This window comes from Linderina pennispora, assembly GCF_002104995.1.
Source record: "Linderina pennispora strain ATCC 12442 chromosome Unknown DL89scaffold_3, whole genome shotgun sequence".
Lineage (NCBI taxonomy): Eukaryota > Fungi > Kickxellomycota > Kickxellomycetes > Kickxellales > Kickxellaceae > Linderina > Linderina pennispora.
Window position 1 is genome coordinate 836,644 of NW_024468251.1, and position 16,664 is coordinate 853,307.

At 55.6% G+C, this 16,664-nt stretch overlaps 9 protein-coding genes across 9 annotated transcripts; 3 read left to right on the forward strand and 6 right to left on the reverse strand.

Annotated features, from left to right (window-relative positions):
- Nucleotides 1–306: 306 nt before the first annotated feature.
- DL89DRAFT_108314 (uncharacterized protein) lies at nucleotides 307–1,269 on the reverse strand. The gene has a single exon (XM_040883071.1). It carries the CDS (start codon nucleotides 905–907, stop codon nucleotides 449–451), a length of 459 nt encoding a protein of 152 aa, XP_040745543.1. The 5' UTR covers nucleotides 908–1,269; the 3' UTR covers nucleotides 307–448.
- On the forward strand, nucleotides 719–1,309 carry DL89DRAFT_265762 (uncharacterized protein; the record flags this gene model as incomplete). Its single annotated transcript, XM_040886811.1, has 1 exon — nucleotides 719–1,309. A coding segment is annotated over exon 1 (259 nt), but the record flags the coding sequence as incomplete, so codon positions are not given.
- DL89DRAFT_265763 (uncharacterized protein) lies at nucleotides 1,284–3,081 on the reverse strand. The gene is made up of 17 exons (XM_040886812.1): nucleotides 2,994–3,081; nucleotides 2,952–2,973; nucleotides 2,823–2,843; nucleotides 2,591–2,785; nucleotides 2,415–2,566; nucleotides 2,332–2,381; nucleotides 2,256–2,292; nucleotides 2,211–2,222; nucleotides 2,080–2,135; nucleotides 2,045–2,052; nucleotides 1,946–2,014; nucleotides 1,874–1,915; nucleotides 1,764–1,846; nucleotides 1,598–1,742; nucleotides 1,535–1,545; nucleotides 1,425–1,512; nucleotides 1,284–1,399 (listed from the first exon to the last, which is right to left on the reverse strand). Exons 1-17 carry the CDS (start codon nucleotides 3,005–3,007, stop codon nucleotides 1,340–1,342), a joined length of 1,065 nt encoding a protein of 354 aa, XP_040745545.1. The 5' UTR covers nucleotides 3,008–3,081; the 3' UTR covers nucleotides 1,284–1,339.
- Nucleotides 3,082–4,432: 1,351 nt separating this feature from the next.
- On the reverse strand, nucleotides 4,433–4,992 carry DL89DRAFT_265764 (uncharacterized protein; the record flags this gene model as incomplete). Its single annotated transcript, XM_040886813.1, has 1 exon — nucleotides 4,433–4,992. A coding segment is annotated over one exon (189 nt), but the record flags the coding sequence as incomplete, so codon positions are not given.
- A 1,289-nt stretch (nucleotides 4,993–6,281) lies between these two features.
- DL89DRAFT_265766 (ARM repeat-containing protein) lies at nucleotides 6,282–8,579 on the reverse strand. Its single transcript, XM_040886814.1, is given in 6 exon segments — nucleotides 6,282–6,479; nucleotides 6,499–6,903; nucleotides 6,938–7,027; nucleotides 7,059–7,600; nucleotides 7,632–8,166; nucleotides 8,244–8,579. The coding sequence occupies 6 exon segments, from the start codon at nucleotides 8,403–8,405 to the stop codon at nucleotides 6,369–6,371; spliced, it is 1,845 nt and encodes a 614-aa protein (XP_040745547.1). The 5' UTR covers nucleotides 8,406–8,579; the 3' UTR covers nucleotides 6,282–6,368.
- A 323-nt stretch (nucleotides 8,580–8,902) lies between these two features.
- Nucleotides 8,903–11,181, reverse strand: DL89DRAFT_291355 (putative acetolactate synthase; the record flags this gene model as incomplete). Its single annotated transcript, XM_040890188.1, has 3 exons — nucleotides 8,903–9,961; nucleotides 9,996–10,773; nucleotides 11,057–11,181. The coding sequence occupies 3 exons, from the start codon at nucleotides 11,179–11,181 to the stop codon at nucleotides 8,903–8,905; spliced, it is 1,962 nt and encodes a 653-aa protein (XP_040745548.1).
- Nucleotides 11,182–12,100: 919 nt separating this feature from the next.
- DL89DRAFT_274272 (acetolactate synthase) lies at nucleotides 12,101–13,245 on the forward strand (the record flags this gene model as incomplete). The annotated part of the gene is made up of 2 exons (XM_040889168.1): nucleotides 12,101–12,167; nucleotides 12,443–13,245. 2 exons carry the CDS (start codon nucleotides 12,101–12,103, stop codon nucleotides 13,243–13,245), a joined length of 870 nt encoding a protein of 289 aa, XP_040745549.1.
- A 191-nt stretch (nucleotides 13,246–13,436) lies between these two features.
- DL89DRAFT_208917 (acetolactate synthase) lies at nucleotides 13,437–14,078 on the reverse strand (the record flags this gene model as incomplete). The annotated part of the gene is made up of 1 exon (XM_040884150.1): nucleotides 13,437–14,078. A coding segment is annotated over one exon (642 nt), but the record flags the coding sequence as incomplete, so codon positions are not given.
- An 857-nt stretch (nucleotides 14,079–14,935) lies between these two features.
- DL89DRAFT_244506 (ketol-acid reductoisomerase mitochondrial precursor) lies at nucleotides 14,936–16,513 on the forward strand (the record flags this gene model as incomplete). The annotated part of the gene is made up of 2 exons (XM_040885065.1): nucleotides 14,936–15,140; nucleotides 15,443–16,513. Exons 1-2 carry the CDS (start codon nucleotides 15,015–15,017, stop codon nucleotides 16,511–16,513), a joined length of 1,197 nt encoding a protein of 398 aa, XP_040745551.1. The 5' UTR covers nucleotides 14,936–15,014.
- Between the last annotated feature and the right edge of the window lie 151 nt (nucleotides 16,514–16,664).

The following is a 16,664-nucleotide window of genomic DNA, read 5'->3' on the forward strand; positions in this document are numbered from 1 at the left end:
CCGGCGCCAGCACTGACGCGATTAAAATTTATTTTTGTAGGATGTCTCCCCCCTGCTGTTGCGTGGGGTCTCGCCACACTATCTTTCTCTTTTACTAATTCAATCTCGCTAAATACATCTCATAATGCGCACACTGCCTTTGGGGTGACATGTCGCTTACATGCTCGCTTTGTGGTCATCGAGGCATAGCGTATGCGCCAAGGTTGCGCTCTGCATTGATTTCTGGCATGTATTTTTGGGCACTGATGAACCGAATTTGGATATCAGCATTGTGCTGAACATGGTGGCGCCCCCGCCTCTTTCTACTACATATGGCATTTATCGTCTTTCATAGCACTTATGTCGTCTAATAACTTTCTTGTATGCTTCTATGCTCTCGCTCTTCTGCCTGCTACTTGCCGTGCCGTGGTCCGTGTGTCCCCAGCCAGCAGCATCTAGTGCCACCGGGTCATCCGTAGCCATGGCTCTCGCAACCCACACCGCATGGATTTTCGAAAGCACGACTACACGCCCTGTCATTGTGGTCGAGACATCGCCAATTACATTGGGTTCCACGCATCAGCATACGAGCACAGTATCTACCGTTGGGGTGCCACAGCCAGGCGACTGCATTGGTGTGCAATGTGACACATCGTCCGCTCACAAGCAACGGATCCTGGTTTTGATGCTGGCGATTCTTGTGCCCTTGGGCGTGCTGGCGCTGGCGTATGTCGCATATGCGATTGCTGTGCATTTCCGGACCACCTATCGGCCACTGTAGCAGGCCATGGAGGCTCCTTTCAAGTACGCTCCTGATATCCTGCTCATTTTGAATAGCCCACAGAATTTTGTTCTTGACGTTCGCAAGTAAACGAAAACCAGGAGCGTAAATCGGACTGTGCTGCTTTTGTAGCTGTGTTTCATCCATCACTTTCTTTTCTTCTCACTATCGTACTACCCGTATTGTCGTTCACCATATGCTTAGTACTTTTGACGTTTGTTGCATTGGCATGCACAACTCCCTAAGCCCTTGCTCCAGATGCCATGACTGATGACCATATGCCGACGGCTACCGTTACTGTATCTGCGACAGAGCCTGTATTGATGTCTCAGGCTCCGTCACCAACCATGTACTGCATTATACGCTTCCAGAACAAATGCCACATGGACACAAGCAGTACCAGTATGCTAGCTATCCTACTAAGAGTCTTTGTCCCAGCAGGCGTGCCTGCGGCTGGCGTCGGGCATATATGGAATCGCACGCTACATGCGCAGGGCAAAGCCATTCAAGATCATAGCATAGGGACCGTCTTGCATAAATACATTGGAGTAATATTGGTATCGGGCATAAGAAATAATGTTAGTCAATTGCTGCTATGTATGAAGAAAAGGTATGCACAGAAACATCGTCTCTTTTCGGCTGAGTTCTCAATCTCCTCTTGAACAATATCCACCATCTCTTTGTCCACACCCAGCGACACAAGGCTCGGCAGCCGCCCGACCAGGTATACAAGCCCATCCAAATCCAGGCCCCTTGTGCGAGCAAATCTCAAACCGCATCAGCTCCTTTCGAGATTGGCCGCGTGTCGCTGCGGTAAAAGTTGCTATCTGCCTTCACAAACGTGTACGCCTGGTCGCCAAAGTGCTCGTTCCGGTCAGAGATCAGCAGGTCATCGCGGTTCATCGAGAAGCACTCCAACACCAGCGTCATCAGGGCTGGCAGCTGCCCCACCATATGCGCAATGCTCTTTGGGTCTGCAATGCTCGCCGTCATGTGTAGCCACATCATCCACGACCAGTTGATGGTCTCGGGCAGCGGATACTCGATCCCCAGCATCCGCGCGCCATACAAAGACCCCGCATCGGCCTCGTACAGCGCCCGCATATGCAGTACGCTGTACGAGCGCGCGCTCGGTCGCGGGTCCGTGTGTATCAGCTGTAGGTTTTGTGCGCAGTCTAGCAGCACCGAGCTGACCCTCGTAAGTGCTCGCGGGTTATCACAGATCCGCAGGAACTGCGCATTGTCGCCAAACGCCTTGAGGAAATCCATGCTGGAAAAGTTCACTCCCATCACTGAAATCACATTAAGCCGCTGGAAACAGCGTGTCGCAGTCGCGCGCCTCGGGTAGCGTGACCAGGCGATCGGGCCGCACAAACTGCAATGTCACTTCCTCGACATGCGGGAACACTATCAGGCTGTCATTGATCTTCTCGAATGGCCCCCAGTTCACTTTATCGACAATCTTCAGTATCTGGACCCTGCGCAGGGCCGCCACGGGGATGCTGGGGAATGGCGTGAGCTGTCGCAGGTAGCTGTCGTTGATTGTCAGGCTGGTGAGGTTATTTGAGAACGAAAACGACCGGCCGACCATAAACGGCACCAGGATTTGGACCGTGGTGAGCTGTGAAATGAAGTGGTTCAGGAGGCTCAACACGATCTTGGTGCCGATGCCGGGCAGTAGTTTGCGATTCCCGGAGCTGGGCCCCGGTCGCGGCTGAGAAAATACTCCAGCCGCGTAATATTTGGGAAAATGCTGATGATGTGGATGCCGGTGCGCTTGACCTCGGCGTTGGACAGCTTTGTGTCCTGGTACCGGCCGGCCGTGAACACACCTTCGCCCAGAAATACGAGCGAGTTCACGTTCGGCAGCCTCATTGCGCTCAGGCCGTTTGTCTCAAGCTCCTTGTCGAGGTTGAGCTCGCGCCGGCATTGATTGAGCAGGATTATCTGGAATTCTTCCACCTGGTTCAGCGTACCTCGCCTCTTGAGCTCCTTGTAATTGGTGGTCCACTGACGCGCATGGCTCTTGGGGCATGCCCGCCGGTTGCATGAGCATTCGAACCTTGCACTCGAGCGTCAGTGCCTAACCCGACAAGCAGAAGTATGTCAGTTGGAACAAAGAAGCATCTCGCGTATTCGCAGTAGTCAATGAAGCTCAATAAACGCAAGGTACTTTGTCTCTCCACCCTACCTCTGGTGCCGGTGATGCTGTGCTGGTTGCCTTCAGTGAAACCTGATCTCCACCATCAGCAAAGAAAAGTATAAAGTAAAAGGCGCGAATGGCTATCGACGTGGAAGGTGTAAGAGTTTTTTTTTTTTTTTTGAAAGGGAGAGGAAAAGAAAAAGGGTGGTGTTTTTGCCCAGGATTGCCCGCGTCCGCCCTGGTTTATATAAAGGTGAGGGTTTTTTTGCTGCAGCTGTACTGTGTTTCCCCATTCCCGACCAGCACAAAATACTTGCATGTTCGCTGCATCTTTGGCCGCCCCCTCTCCACTTTCCACATGACATCCACCCGAAAAAGTACATATTAAACATTTTCATGATGTTTGGGTGGGAATGTACGGGTGTTTCTCGCGAGATGCACAAGGCTGAGCTGGCTCAAAACATGCACGCCAGACATGCCGCTTTTGGGGATATGGATTATACGGGGAACGAGTAAGCGGACAACGGCTAAGAGCAATATGCCCATTGTATGCGAAAATAGCTTTTCCTTCCGCCGAATGTGCACCTACTGTATGGAATGGCCTGCCTCGCAAGATGCCCGTGCACAAGCACGCCCAACAGCCGCTGCTTTGTCCTACAAAAAATGTCACTCGAATTGTGCAGGATGCACGCCGCTGATCGTTGTCTTTGACCAATATGCAGGAGGGACGATACTTTTTTGCGTATACCTGTAGAAAGTCGGATATGTGGCCAAGGGCATATCTGCTGCCGCTGGTTTTTCACTGAGAGCTGTAAAACCAAAAGGAGGACGTTGTGCATTGCGAATGTGCGACTGGGAACGTTCTATGACCAGAGTGGATTATGCCAGTTAGGGCTTTCTGTGTGAAGAACGCCTGTGTCTGAAAAAGGAACCCCGTGTCAAGGTGAACAGGATGCAGATTTTAGTGTAGACAGCTTTGGTCGTGATTTTTAAACTCCGACAATATGCGGTTTTATTTTTCGCCCAGAACGGCCATATCTCTTTACCATGGAGCGCGGTCTGTTAATCTGTCCACTGCGTTGTCTGCACCACGTCTTTTCCTCGTGTATTTATTTCATGTTGAAAATGCGTCTATTCTCCCTTTTAAATGCGAATGCTTCATGCGTAGCAGAGTAGGAGACACGGGGAGTGGCAAAGGCGCATTTTGTAATAAAAAAAAGGCTTACAGTGGGCTGTGGCTGCAGGCCATCCCGAAAAGGCTTTATAAAAACGCATATGCATGCCAATCGCACACTGCATGCAAGTTGCGGAGCGGTGGCCGCACAATCGCGAACGCCATTCGTGAACGTCGGAAGGCGAGAGGCCGGTGTCACGCCTTTCTCGCAGACCTGCATCATCCCCGGCCATTATGCGAATGAAAAGCGCATCATGAAGAGTGATTGTATTTAGACATTCTACTTGCGAGTGCTTGGCAAGTTGAAGCATTGAAAATAGCTTCGACAAGCCATTACTGACTGAGTGGATTGTTTATTGAATCAATCCTGGTGAACGTCCCACTAACAATGCACACTACAGTACAGATGCTTTATGGAATATTTCCTTTAATGCTATATGTGCCATGCTATTGCCTGCTGATGGATAGCCTGGACTATATTTGTCAGTAAAATGGTATTATACATAATCATTGCGTCATTGCAGTGTGTTTATCCATCTCATGTACAGCAGGATGTTGATACCTGTATTGATTATTAATGCAACCAGCATGGCTACCAACGGTTATTTAGAGATGTATACCAAGCCCCAGATCCAGACCTAGGCCAAGGCCAATATCAATAAAGTCCGGTATGTTCGGGAATGTCCCCGGTATGCGTTGCATGTAGCGGGACAATTAGGAACACCGGGCGTGTCTGGTGAGCCGGGTCGATGGGATGGGTAGGGAGGGCTGAGTACGGATGCGGTGGGTGGCTAACATCGGATGCGTCCGTAGCAAGAGCAGTAGTGAAGAATCCAATAGCGGTTACTGATGAATGAGAGCTGCATGGTTCGAGTGCTGATTCGTCTGGGGATTGATGAAAGGTCAGATATGTGGCATGTGTGTGGTGAAATGAGATGACACAGCTGAAGTTAGTGGAGTTTATATACGCCCTGGACTCCAGATATATTGGCATTTTACATTTATTAAATATCACCAGTATGTTTACCAATTGCACTCAGCTCGAGTAGCTAGTGCAAGACGTGGCGGATGTGCAGTGGATTGCTCCTTTCAATCACCGCTCCTGCAAAAACATTGAACAAAATATTGCATTGACTGGCAGTAGCAGCCGAATATTCTATGTTTTCTTTGTAGGGAATCCTTGAGTACAGGTGAATATGTTGAATATTTGTTGCTAACAACCAGACAAATGTGTGTTTATCAGCATGTATGGGGAAGTACATGTATAATCAACTGAAGAGAAAAGGTGGACTGTCGGGCTCTTGGTGGCTCTTTTAAGAGTGCGGTCAATCTTGAGAATAGTGGCACAAGGCAGCGTGAGTGGCCAAGTGCCAACCTTTGTTTTAGGTTGCTAGAGGTGAACACCAAGCCCAAGACCCACGTTAAGACCGAGGCTAATTCCGGAGGCAGAGGACACGGGAACAGGCGGACGAGGGTGGGCGGGAGCGGCAAGGACGACAGCCAGTATAGCCAGAGAAGCGGTTATGTAGGCGAACTGCATGATGGTAAGTGGTGTTGAGTGTGGTACTTTTTATTGGCAGCTGTCGGCGATAGTGAATGAGCAGCAGCGGCCAATTCTGTACGTTTATATGGGTTTACGGCAATGGGGCCGTTTTTGTGCAGCTAGCATTGAATTTCAAACACCGTGGTCTTAATATCCAGGGACACAAGGTCCGCAGTAGCCACTGATGCACATGGGTTTCCCTGAGTCAAAATTGTTTCGGTCATATGGAAACGTAGAATTAATAGCGAAAATACTGCAAAAACTGATCTAGAGGTGGATGTTCAGAGCGCCAAGCCCCAGGTCGATTCCAAGTCCCAGACCCAGTAGTCCGCCCTCACGAGGTGGTCTGGCAGCCGGAGCTGCAGGCGTGGCATCGGCGGCAGCACCATCAGCGACTGGGCTTGGAGCCGGATTCCTGCGTCGGCATAGGGGATCCCATGGCAGCGGCGAAGATGGCCAGAGCGACGGCGGCGTGTGAAAACTGCATTCTATAGAAATGGATAGAATCGGGTGAGGATAGGTACAAAGGCAACAGATAGAGGGCAAGAGTGTAGGAAACACTGGGCTATTTATCCTAACGTCCGGTAGTTCCAAAGAAACATTATACTGATCCATACAGATATGTCCCACGCATACCTTGTCCAATATACGACCACACATAGCGCATACATAAATATATTCAAAACGCAGTATCAATGCCTTCAACAAGCCGGCGCTTCACCAGTTGCCCCATCCGCCATCATCGCCATCATTCGTCGTTATCATCGTCGCTTTCCAGCAGGTCATCGTCGTCATCGTTCCATCCGCTCTTTTCCGGACTGCTCGCAAACGATGGCGGCATCGATACGCTGCTGGCGGGCTTGGGAGCGGCCACTGACACTAGTCTTGGCCACTGGCGATGCAGTTGAGGTAGGGCGCACCGGTGGCGGCGTTGTGGGCGCAGAGTTTGCTGCTGCCGGAACAGTAGGTGCTGGGGGTTTCTTGGCCAGCGTATCTGGCATGTCCTTCGCGTGCTGCTCGACCCTAGCAACCATGGCCTGGACAGTCTTCAGCGCTGCCGTGCGCACCGGTCGTTCACCGTCGACAAGCAGGGGAGAGATGGATGGGATCACGCGGCGCGCAATCTCCAGAGCATCCCATTTGGCCGCACACGCGCTGGCCACAGCTAGGGCAGCCGAGCGCACAGGCGGGAACTGGTCGCGGAATGCCTGCATGACGGCAGGACAGATCACGTACTTGTACGAGTTGTCGTTGACACCCTCACCGTCCAGATCCAAAACGCCCTCTTTGGCTGCGCATCAGCTTCCCGATGCACACCAGCGTGTTGGTACGGATACCGGGTTCAGGATCGGCAATCATCCGTACCAGCTGCTTCAGGAGATCGGAGTTCAAGGACTTTTGCGACAGCTTTGGGCGCAATTGCCAGCGACGCTTTGACTGTGGCTTCGCGGATCGCCGGTGCGGCATCAGAGAATCCGCTGAGGAAATTTGGCAGCACTTTCTTGGACACCACTGACGACGGAATTGCTTGGATGAAGCTGCCCATATACTCGAGCAGGCTGAAGCGCAGCCGCCGGTCATTCGACGAAAACAGCTGCACGATGGCGGGCGAGATCAGCTGGTTGTACTCTTCCTCGTCCATCTCCTGGCCGATGCGAATGATGCCGCTCAGCACTTTGGCGTCGCCGCCGCCAAACTCCATGATCTTTAGCAGCTCAGGCAAGATCTTGTACTTGCTGAAATCCTGCGGGAATCCCTCAATGACTGAATCAAGGCCAGCAAAGAACTCTGCCTTCTCATCGTCATCCTTGACAGCGATGTTCTCTAGGAACAGGCTGGTGGTGATGAAGGGCGAGTCAAGGAAACCGCCCGGCCGCGACGCCATCTGCAGGAATTTGGCTGGCGACAGACGCAGGCGCAGGTTGGGCGTCAGCAGCTTTTGGCACAGTTGCCACAACGGCTGCGGAATCTTTCCCCTGGCTGCTCATCTGTGCTGCCGAGTGCACCTCACCGTTATATGCTTGCTGGATCAAGCACGCCAGATACCAGCCGTCGACTACGCCAGGCTTGCTACCTGTCGCCTTGTCCCATGCCTGGCTCTCAAACTCGGGTGCCATGCGTGCCGCATACCCAGGCAGCACGCTGGTGTAATGCCGGAAAATCTGCTCACTCCCGGCCTGCGTATCCATGATTTCGAATCCGCCCAGCTTCCACTCCCCCGCACGCGTCACAAACACTGAGCTGGACGACAGGTTGGCGTGGATCATCTTGCAGTCCTCGTTGATGAACCGCAGGGTGTCAGATATTTTGTACAGGCCCCAGCGCTTCAGCTCCGATGAATAATCGCCCTCAAGGTGCATGACCAGGGGCGTGACCGCCTCGGTGGCAATGTAGATTGCGTCGGCTGTCTCTGTGCCCTCAAGGTAGCGCAGGACGCCCGGGTGCCGGATCGTGCGCATCCGCTTCAGTGTGTTCTGGGCCACAGCTGTGTAGCTTGATCCCCGGTTCTTGTCGAATACAAACACTGCTGCCTCTGACTTGTCATTCTACACGTAAGGGGTGGTTTAGCTGGTGCTGTGTTGGCTGGATGAGTCGGTGGCAATTTGAAAATGAGCCAACGTACGGTACTGACTGCTCGATGCAGCTCCCAAATTGACTTTCCCGCATACTCCTCGATAGCCTCGCCTATGGTAAAGTGAAAGTCGGGAATTCCGCTGCCGCCAATGCCGCTAATGTTGCTGACGATGGACAGCGTCGAATATAGATAGCTCGACAGCCCCGACATTGGAGAAAACGAATTCAAAAAGCAACAAAGAGCGAACCGAGCGGAAGTGGAGCAAAGGATGGTTAAATTCCGTCCTGCACACGAGCGAGTTTTGTTTTTGCTGCAAGCCCTATCAGGGCAAGCCACGGCAACCCTATGGCAAGATCCAAATGAAAAAGCGCAGCCTAATAGGAAAGTGCAACGTAGTGGAAATAGACCAATGCTGCATCTTCAGCTGTTCAGGTATCAAGACTGCAGTGCCTCAAAGATGGATATGGCGTCCTAATCTGTGCATGAAGTATGGCCAATGCCAACTGCTTGTCACACTAGATTCCCATCAAGTCCGCAGCAGTAGTGGGTGGATATGCCAGGATATTCATAACCACAGTTCATCCACGCAGCGTGTACAAACGACATCCGCTCCGGTATACGCGTTTCCAGTACACTGGACATAGTGCCAAGGGATGGCAGACGGGATATTTGATGGTTTATGATGTAGAAGCAGCTAGAAAAACACATTAAAACTCGACCTTTTGGCCAGTGCCCAGCACCATCTCGTGCAGGGCCTTGCCGCCAGGGGCCATCGGGTAGACGTGCTCGGTGGCATCGACGACAGCCTCCAGCATAACTGGTCCAGGCTCCTTCAGGAACTCCTCCATGGCAGCTGGCAGGTCGTTGAGGTTTGTGACCTTCAGGCCGCGGACACCCATAGCCTCGGCGAGCTTGACAAAGTCGGGGTTGCGCATGGGCGTGTGCGAGTAGCGCTGCTCGTAGAACAGATCCTGCCACTGCTTGACCATGCCCTGGAAGTTGTTGTTCAGCACGAGCTGCTTGGCGCCAATGCCGTACTGCGCCGATGTGGCCATCTCCATAGCGGTCATGGAGAACGAGCCGTCGCCGTCGATGTTGATCACGGTCTTGTCGGGCTGGCCCACCTTGGCGCCAATGGCCGCGGGCACACCAAAGCCCATGGTGCCCAGACCGCCCGAGGTCACGAACGAGTGCGGGGTGCGCCAGCGATAATACTGAGCGGCCCACATCTGGTGCTGGCCGACGCCGGTGGTGATGATGGTGTTGTGCTTCTGGTGCTCGAGCTGGCGGTTGAGCTCGACAATGACCGACTGCGGCTTCAGGTCGCGCGACGGGTCCTCCTCGGGCGAGTACTGGAACGGATACTTGGCCTTCCATGTGTTGATCTTGTCGAACCACACGCTGCGGTCGCGGTGCTCGATCTGCGGCAGCAGCATGCGCAGGTTCTCGCCGACATCGCCCTCGACGGCCAGATCGGCCAGCACGGTCTTGTTGATGTTCTTGGGCAGAATGTCAAAGTGCACAATGCCGCCACGGCCCTCCTGCGCGGCCTTCTTGGCCTCAGGCGCGAAATGGCGCAGGCTGCCGGTGACACGGTCGTCAAAGCGGGCACCCAGCGAGATGATCAGATCGGCACTCTGGATGGCCAGGTTGGCATAGACACTGCCGTGCATGCCCAGCATATGCAGACTCTTGGGGTCTGTCTCGTCGAAGGCGCCCAGGCCGAGCAGCGTGGTGGTGACAGGGATATTGGCCTTGTCGGCAAACTCGCGCAGCAGCTTCCAGCCTTCGGGCGACGACAGCACGCCGTGGCCAGGCATAGATGACGGGCTTCTTGGCGGTGTTGCACAGCTCGGCGACGCGCTGGACGGTCTGCTCGTGCATGCGCGACGCGCTGGACGGGGTGACGTGGCGCACGTTCTCGTGGATGGGCCGTGACGGGATCGACGAGCGGATGCGCGGGATTGCGCGGTTCAGGATTCCACCGGTGATGTCCTTGGGCAGATCGACCAGCACAGGGCCAGGCCGGCCCGAGGTTGCAATCTCAAATGCCTCGTTGATGCGCCGCGGCAGCTCGGCCACGTCCTTGACCATGACGTTCCACTTTGTGCATGACCGCGAGATGCCAACCACGTCGGCCTCCTGGAAGGCGTCCGTGCCGATGGCGGCGGTGGGGACCTGGCCACTGAACACGATCAGGGGCACGCCGTCCGAGAGCGCATCCTGCAGCGGCGTGATGATATTTGTCGCACCAGGGCCTGATGTAACCAGAACGACGCCGGGCTTGCCAGTAACGCGCGCGTAACCCTCGGCCATGTGACCTGCTCCCTGTTCGTGCCGCGGCAGCACAAAGTCAAAGTAGCTCGAGTTGTAGATTGCATCGAACACAGGCAGAATGGCACCGCCCGGGTACCCAAACACCTGCTTGACGTTGTGCCGCAGCATCATCTCGTGGAAGATCTCTCCGCCAGTCATGCCCACAAAGCTGTCGTCGAGCTCCTTCTCGGCCCGGTTGGCCAGCGGCTGTGCTGCCCAGTTCTGGGCTTTTGCCGGGTTGCTGGCAGTAGCGCCAGCAGCACTGGATTTGGGGGCGGCAGGCTGTGCGTTATCTTGGACACTAAAGCAATGCAGAAAATGCGTGGCAGAGCCAGTCAGCCAGTCAGAAAGGCGCTAGATTGGACGATGCAGTGCGATCGATAAGATAGCAGTTTGATTGTGCACAGAATGCGAGGATCGTGCTGGGCGTGCAGCGAAAAAATGTGATTGCCTGTGCTTTGAGAGGGAGACAGCAACACCCGCTGTGCCAGGCAGCGGAGGTACCACAGACACGGGGACATGAAGTCTTCATTTTGGATACTTACGGCTTGGTGGCCTTAAACCGCCGCTGCTGGCGAGTGATGGCGACGGTCGCGTTCCGGGCGAGTGCGGACGAGACCGCGGCAGTGCGAGTAGCAATGGCTGTTTTAGACACAGAGGCAAGTGACATTGCGAGGTATTTTTTGAGGTGCAGAAGTGAAATAACGACAGGAGGGAGTGTGCCGATAAGAAGAAATTGGGTTTTGCAGCGTATGGCCAGACAGGAAGACTAGGAGGTGTGCTCGATCAAGACAGGACGCCGTAATAGTTGCTAAATGCTGGGAGGCGGCAGTTGGCGCGATTACGCTGGAAGGCTAAAGCGGTGGTTGATAATCCCAGGCAAGGGAGAGAAAGGAGAAAATATATTGGAGTCAATTAAAGGGAGATTGGGCACACCGAAGAGCAGCGCCAGAGGGCCTCCCTTTATACCAAACGGCAAATTGGCAGCCAGGCGAGGTCAAATACCGATGCAGCCCCCGGTCGCGAGCAAATCAGTCACAGACCCGGCATATTCGACTGGGGGGAAGGCGTGGTGGGGTCCAGACAACAAAAGGAAAGTTGTTGTCCAAGCATATGCCTGTGACAGCGAAACAGCGCACCTACCAGCATTTTTCGTTGGCTGGGGGTGCGAGCCCGGACTGGGATTAGCTGGCTTCGTTCCGAGCCTGGTTGGTGTTGCGGTGGTTCCCCCTGGTCGTGCATGGATAGATAGCCCGGAGATATCGCAGATGTGCTTGTGAGTCATCTCAAGGGGAGGCATGTTTTTGACTCACTTAGACATTATTCACTGGCCAGGCCGGTCCCTGGTTTACGGCAGCATGACCAGTGGCAGGCCTGTGCTGCTGGCCTGGGGCGATGCAGGATCGTGCGGCCCAGTCACGTAAAGCCTGCTGGTGGAAGCACATGCCAGGCGATGTCGCCGAGCAGCTTGTCGCCTACACGGCGCCGCACGCTTAAATACGGCTTGCCATATGCGGATCGGAGCATTCGGAAGAGAGATATACAGGAGACTGCCAGTGCCTGTGTGCTGGCCGGCAGCGCCTGCGCCTATGGCCGGCAGTGATTCACAAAACCGCCGACGCCAGGGGATGGGTCTTGCGAATGATTGTGACGCACGTATGCAAAACGATTTAAGACGGCTCTCCAAGATCCAAATCCCCCTCCTTTTCTCTTTCATCCTTTTTTTTTCGCAAAATCGCACCACCACCCTGTGTTATCTCCAGTCCCCATCAAGAATCGACCCATGCTTGCGAGACACGCGCTCACCTCCACGCTGCGCATGGCCAAGCGCTCGGCTGCGCTGACATCGCGGTTCAGCACCAGCACCCGCATCGCCTCGCACAAGGCCGGGCAGGCAACGGGCGGCGGCCTGGGCACCTGGTACACCACAGAATCGACGGCCGACGCCGTGTACAACATCCTGTACCAGACGCCGACGGTCAAGAAGACCACGAACCGCGTGCATATCCTCAACTGCTTCATGCAGGACGAGCCGGGAATCCTGACGCGCGCAACGGGCATCATGGCGGCACGCGGCTACAACATCGACAGCGTGGTAGTCAGCCGCACCGAGATCCCCGGGCTCTCTCGAATGACCATCACGGTCAAGGGTGAGAAGGCCGTGGTGCAGCAGGCACGCAAGCAGCTGGAGGACCTGCCGCAGGTATGGGCGGTTGTTGATCTGACCAACATCAAGGCAGTGGAGCGCGAGGTGCTGCTGATCAAGCTGTCGACGCTGGGCCCGGACCACATCATCTGCAACGTCAACACGTGTACGCCGCGCCAGCCCATGGCGCCATCCGAGATCCAGAAGATCGAGAAGAACCTGATCAAAGAGCGCAAGGAGGAGATGGAGGCCGAGCTGCCGCTGTCGATGAGTGAGCCCCATGTGCAGATGATGGAGAGTGGCCGGCGCCTGACATATATTCGCAGTCTGTCAGACATGTTTGGTGCCAAGGTCGTCGACGTCGGTGCCGAGTGCTGCATCGTCGAGCTGTGTGCAAAGTCGGAGCGCATTGATGCGTTCATGAAGCTGGTGGCACCGTTCGGGATTCTCGAGGCAGCTCGCAGCGGACGCATGGCCATGTCGCGCACAGCGAGGCTGTCGCTGTTCGAGGACCACGACGCGACTGCTGTCGAGGAGGAGGCTCTGGTCATGGAATCGCCGGATCTGTCCAACCTCCCTCCCTCGTAGGCACCTGTTATTGCTTAGAATAAAAATAGCGTCTCTTCATCCAGAAAACATTTGCTAATAATGTGCATTGAAACAACTATGAAGCGGGTTTAGCTGGGCGGCAGATTGGCCAAGTCAGCTGCTGGCAGTGCCTGCGCTTCCTCGCCATCTTGCATTTCTGGCGGGTCTTGGTCAAACAGGGACAGCTTCGCTGTGCGTGACATGGCCATGCGTCCGCTGCGAGCTGCCTCGAGAATCCCGAACGGTGCCACCAGCTTCATGAACGCATCAATGCGCTCCGACTTTGCACACAGCTCGACGATGCAGCACTCGGCACCGACATCGACGACCTTGGCACCAAACATATCTGACAGACTGCGAATGTACTCGAGGCGCTCGCAGCTCTCGAGGATCTGGAGCTGCGGTTGCTCAGCCTCCAGCTCAACGGCCTTCTCATGGCTCCTGGGCGACGTGCGTTCGCGTGGAGTGCACGAGTTGGCTCCGCACGCTATGCGGTCTGGTCCCATGGTCGATAGCTTGATCAGCAGAATCTCGCGCCCCACGGTTCTTGTGTCGGTCAAATCCACGACCGCCCACACTTCAGACAAGTCCTCGAGCTGCTTGCGTGCCTGCTGCACCACGGCTGGCTCGCCCTTGACGGTGATGGTCATTCGAGAGAGGCTGGGGATCTCGGTGCGGCTGACGACCACACTCTCGATGTTGTAGCCGCGTGCGGCCATAATTCCGGTGGTGCGGGTCAGGGCGCCGGGCTCGTCCTGCATGAAGCAGTTGAGTGTGCGGATTGTGCTGGGGGCCTTGGGCGCGGCAGGCGTCTTGATGAGGTTGGAGACGGCAAGGGCGGTCGGGTGGTCGTTGTACCATGACTCCATGTCGTCCTGCGGAGTCTGGGAGTGGCACCGGTAGGAATTGGTGCTGAACCGCGCAGTAAAAAGAGCCGACGTGGCCAGCTTTGCAAAGGAGCGGCGAGCAATCATCGCTAATATCCTGTCTGGAAATGAACTAGTAGCGGGGGTAGAGAAGAGGTTGGTCGGTGGCGAGGACAAGGGATGGCGCCAGCCGAGCAATAAATTGCGACTGCCTGTTTGCCATGGCGAAGGCATGGATGTCCATGTATTGACCTCCCCTCCACCCCTCGAACGTCCTTGTGAAATACGCGTCTGCATCGGCTTGCAGAGCGCATTGTCTCTGTCCGTCTCCCCTGGATTATGACTTATCTCTTTCGCGCAAACAAACCTCGCCGTGGTTCGGACCTTGTCCAAGTCCGTCCACTGCAGACGCACTGCAAGCTAAGTGCGTCACCAACGTGGGCTCAGCCCAGCGCCGGGATGAAGCACACTCAGGCTAGAGCGAAATCGATCGATAATCGCGGGACTGGCCTGCCTTTATCTCTTCTTTGGGCATGTGTGTGCCCAATGGCGGTTCGGCGGGAGGGATCGGCTCTCATGTCGAGCGCTAATTTCGCACCTGCCTATCTCGCAGTCCCTCAATGTCGGCGTCGTGGTCTGGAGCACAGGCTCCCCTTTTGCGCGGGCCATGGCCCTGCCTCCGCCCAGCAATGTGACTCAGCAAATCGCCCTCGATCTCCTGGCCCCACTTTGCCCGAGCAGAGCAGCGCGCTGGGATGAGGGCGGCTCACCTATAAAGCGTGGCGTCTGCAGGGAGGACGAGACGGCCATTTCAATACTCGAACCAAAAACGCTCTTCTCGCCTCTCTCTTCTCTGTATCATTTCTTTTTCTTGTCTCTTTTGGAAGCAAGCACATCATAAAAATGGCCTCTCGCACCGCTACCCGCACCCTCGCCCGCGCCGCTATGGCTGCCCGCGCTCCTCTTGCCGCCCGCGCCTTTGCTGCTGCTCCCCGCATGGCCACCCGCTTTGCTGCTCCTGCTGCTGCCGTAAGTATCCTCCTCGATCTGTTGTGACTCAGCTCCTGCCCCTTCTGCGCACCCAGGTCCTAGATCGGCCGACCTCTGGGGATCGCCGGTTTTGGGGGCGAGCCGATGACTTCTTTTCAACTCCAGCTCCTGTGCCCATGTGAATGCGTTCTGCGCTGCCAGCATGCCTAAACAGGCACAGGGAGAAAATGCCTGCTCTCGTTCGGCCGCCTGTGCGCGGCTGTGATTGGCCGCACAGCCCCGATCTGACCTGCGAATCACACCACAAGCCGTTGTCTAAAACTTGTTTATGCCGCTTGTAGAGCTTCCAGCAGACCCGCGGCCTCAAGACCCTCGACTTTGGAGGATCCCAGGAGAAGGTCTACGAGCGGTCTGACTGGCCCAAGGAGAAGGTCCTGGACTACTTTAAGAACGACACCATCGCCGTCCTCGGCTACGGCCCCCAGGGCCACGGCCAGGGCCTCAACCTGCGCGACAACGGCCTGAACGTCATTGTCGGTGTGCGCAAGGATGGCCGCTCGTGGAAGAAGGCCGTCGCCGAGGGCTGGGTCCCGGGCAAGAACCTGTTCTCGATCGAGGAGGCCGCCGACAAGGGTAACATTGTGCTCAACCTGCTGTCCGACGCCGCTCAGCGCGACCTGTGGCCCACCATCAAGCCCTTCATCACCCCGGGCAAGACTCTGTACTTCAGCCACGGCTTTGCCATCACATACAAGGACCAGACCCATGTCGAGGCTCCTGCTGGCGTTGACGTCGTCCTGTGCGCTCCCAAGGGCTCCGGTGCCACCCTGCGCACCCTGTTCCTCGAGGGCAAGGGCCTGAACTCGTCGATCGCCGTGTTCCAGGACGTGTCGGGCAAGGCCCACGAGCGCGTTGTCGCTCTCGGTGTCGCCATCGGCTCGGGCTACCTGTACGAGACCACCTTCCAGAAGGAGGTGTACTCTGATCTGTTTGGAGAGCGCGGTGTCCTGATGGGTGCCATCCAGGGTCTGTTCCGCGCCCAGTACGACGTGCTGCGCGCCCAGGGCCACTCGCCCTCGGAGGCCTTCAACGAGACCGTCGAGGAGGCCACCCAGTCGCTGTTCCCGCTGATCGGCGCCAAGGGCATGGACTGGATGTATGCCAACTGCTCGGTGACTGCCCAGCGCGGTGCCCTCGACTGGCACCAGAAGTTCTACGACGCGTCGCTGCCCGTCTTCAACGAGCTGTACGAGTCGGTCAAGAACGGCTCTGAGACCAAGCGTGCTCTGGACAAGAACTCGCAGCCCGACTACCGCGAGCAGCTCGAGGTCGAGCTCCAGGAGATCCGCGACTCGGAGATCTGGCGCGCCGGCAGCACTGTCCGCAGCCTGCGTCCCGAGAACAACAAGTAAATCATTTCCTCCTATCTTTTCCCACATATTCTAACCCAAAAACAGGCCAGCCTATTCCCTCCCTCTGCGATGACCATCAGTGGCGTGCATGTTGCCAATGCCTTGTAATCCCGAGCAGATAATATATTGCTGGTGGCTGGCCTTGTCCCTC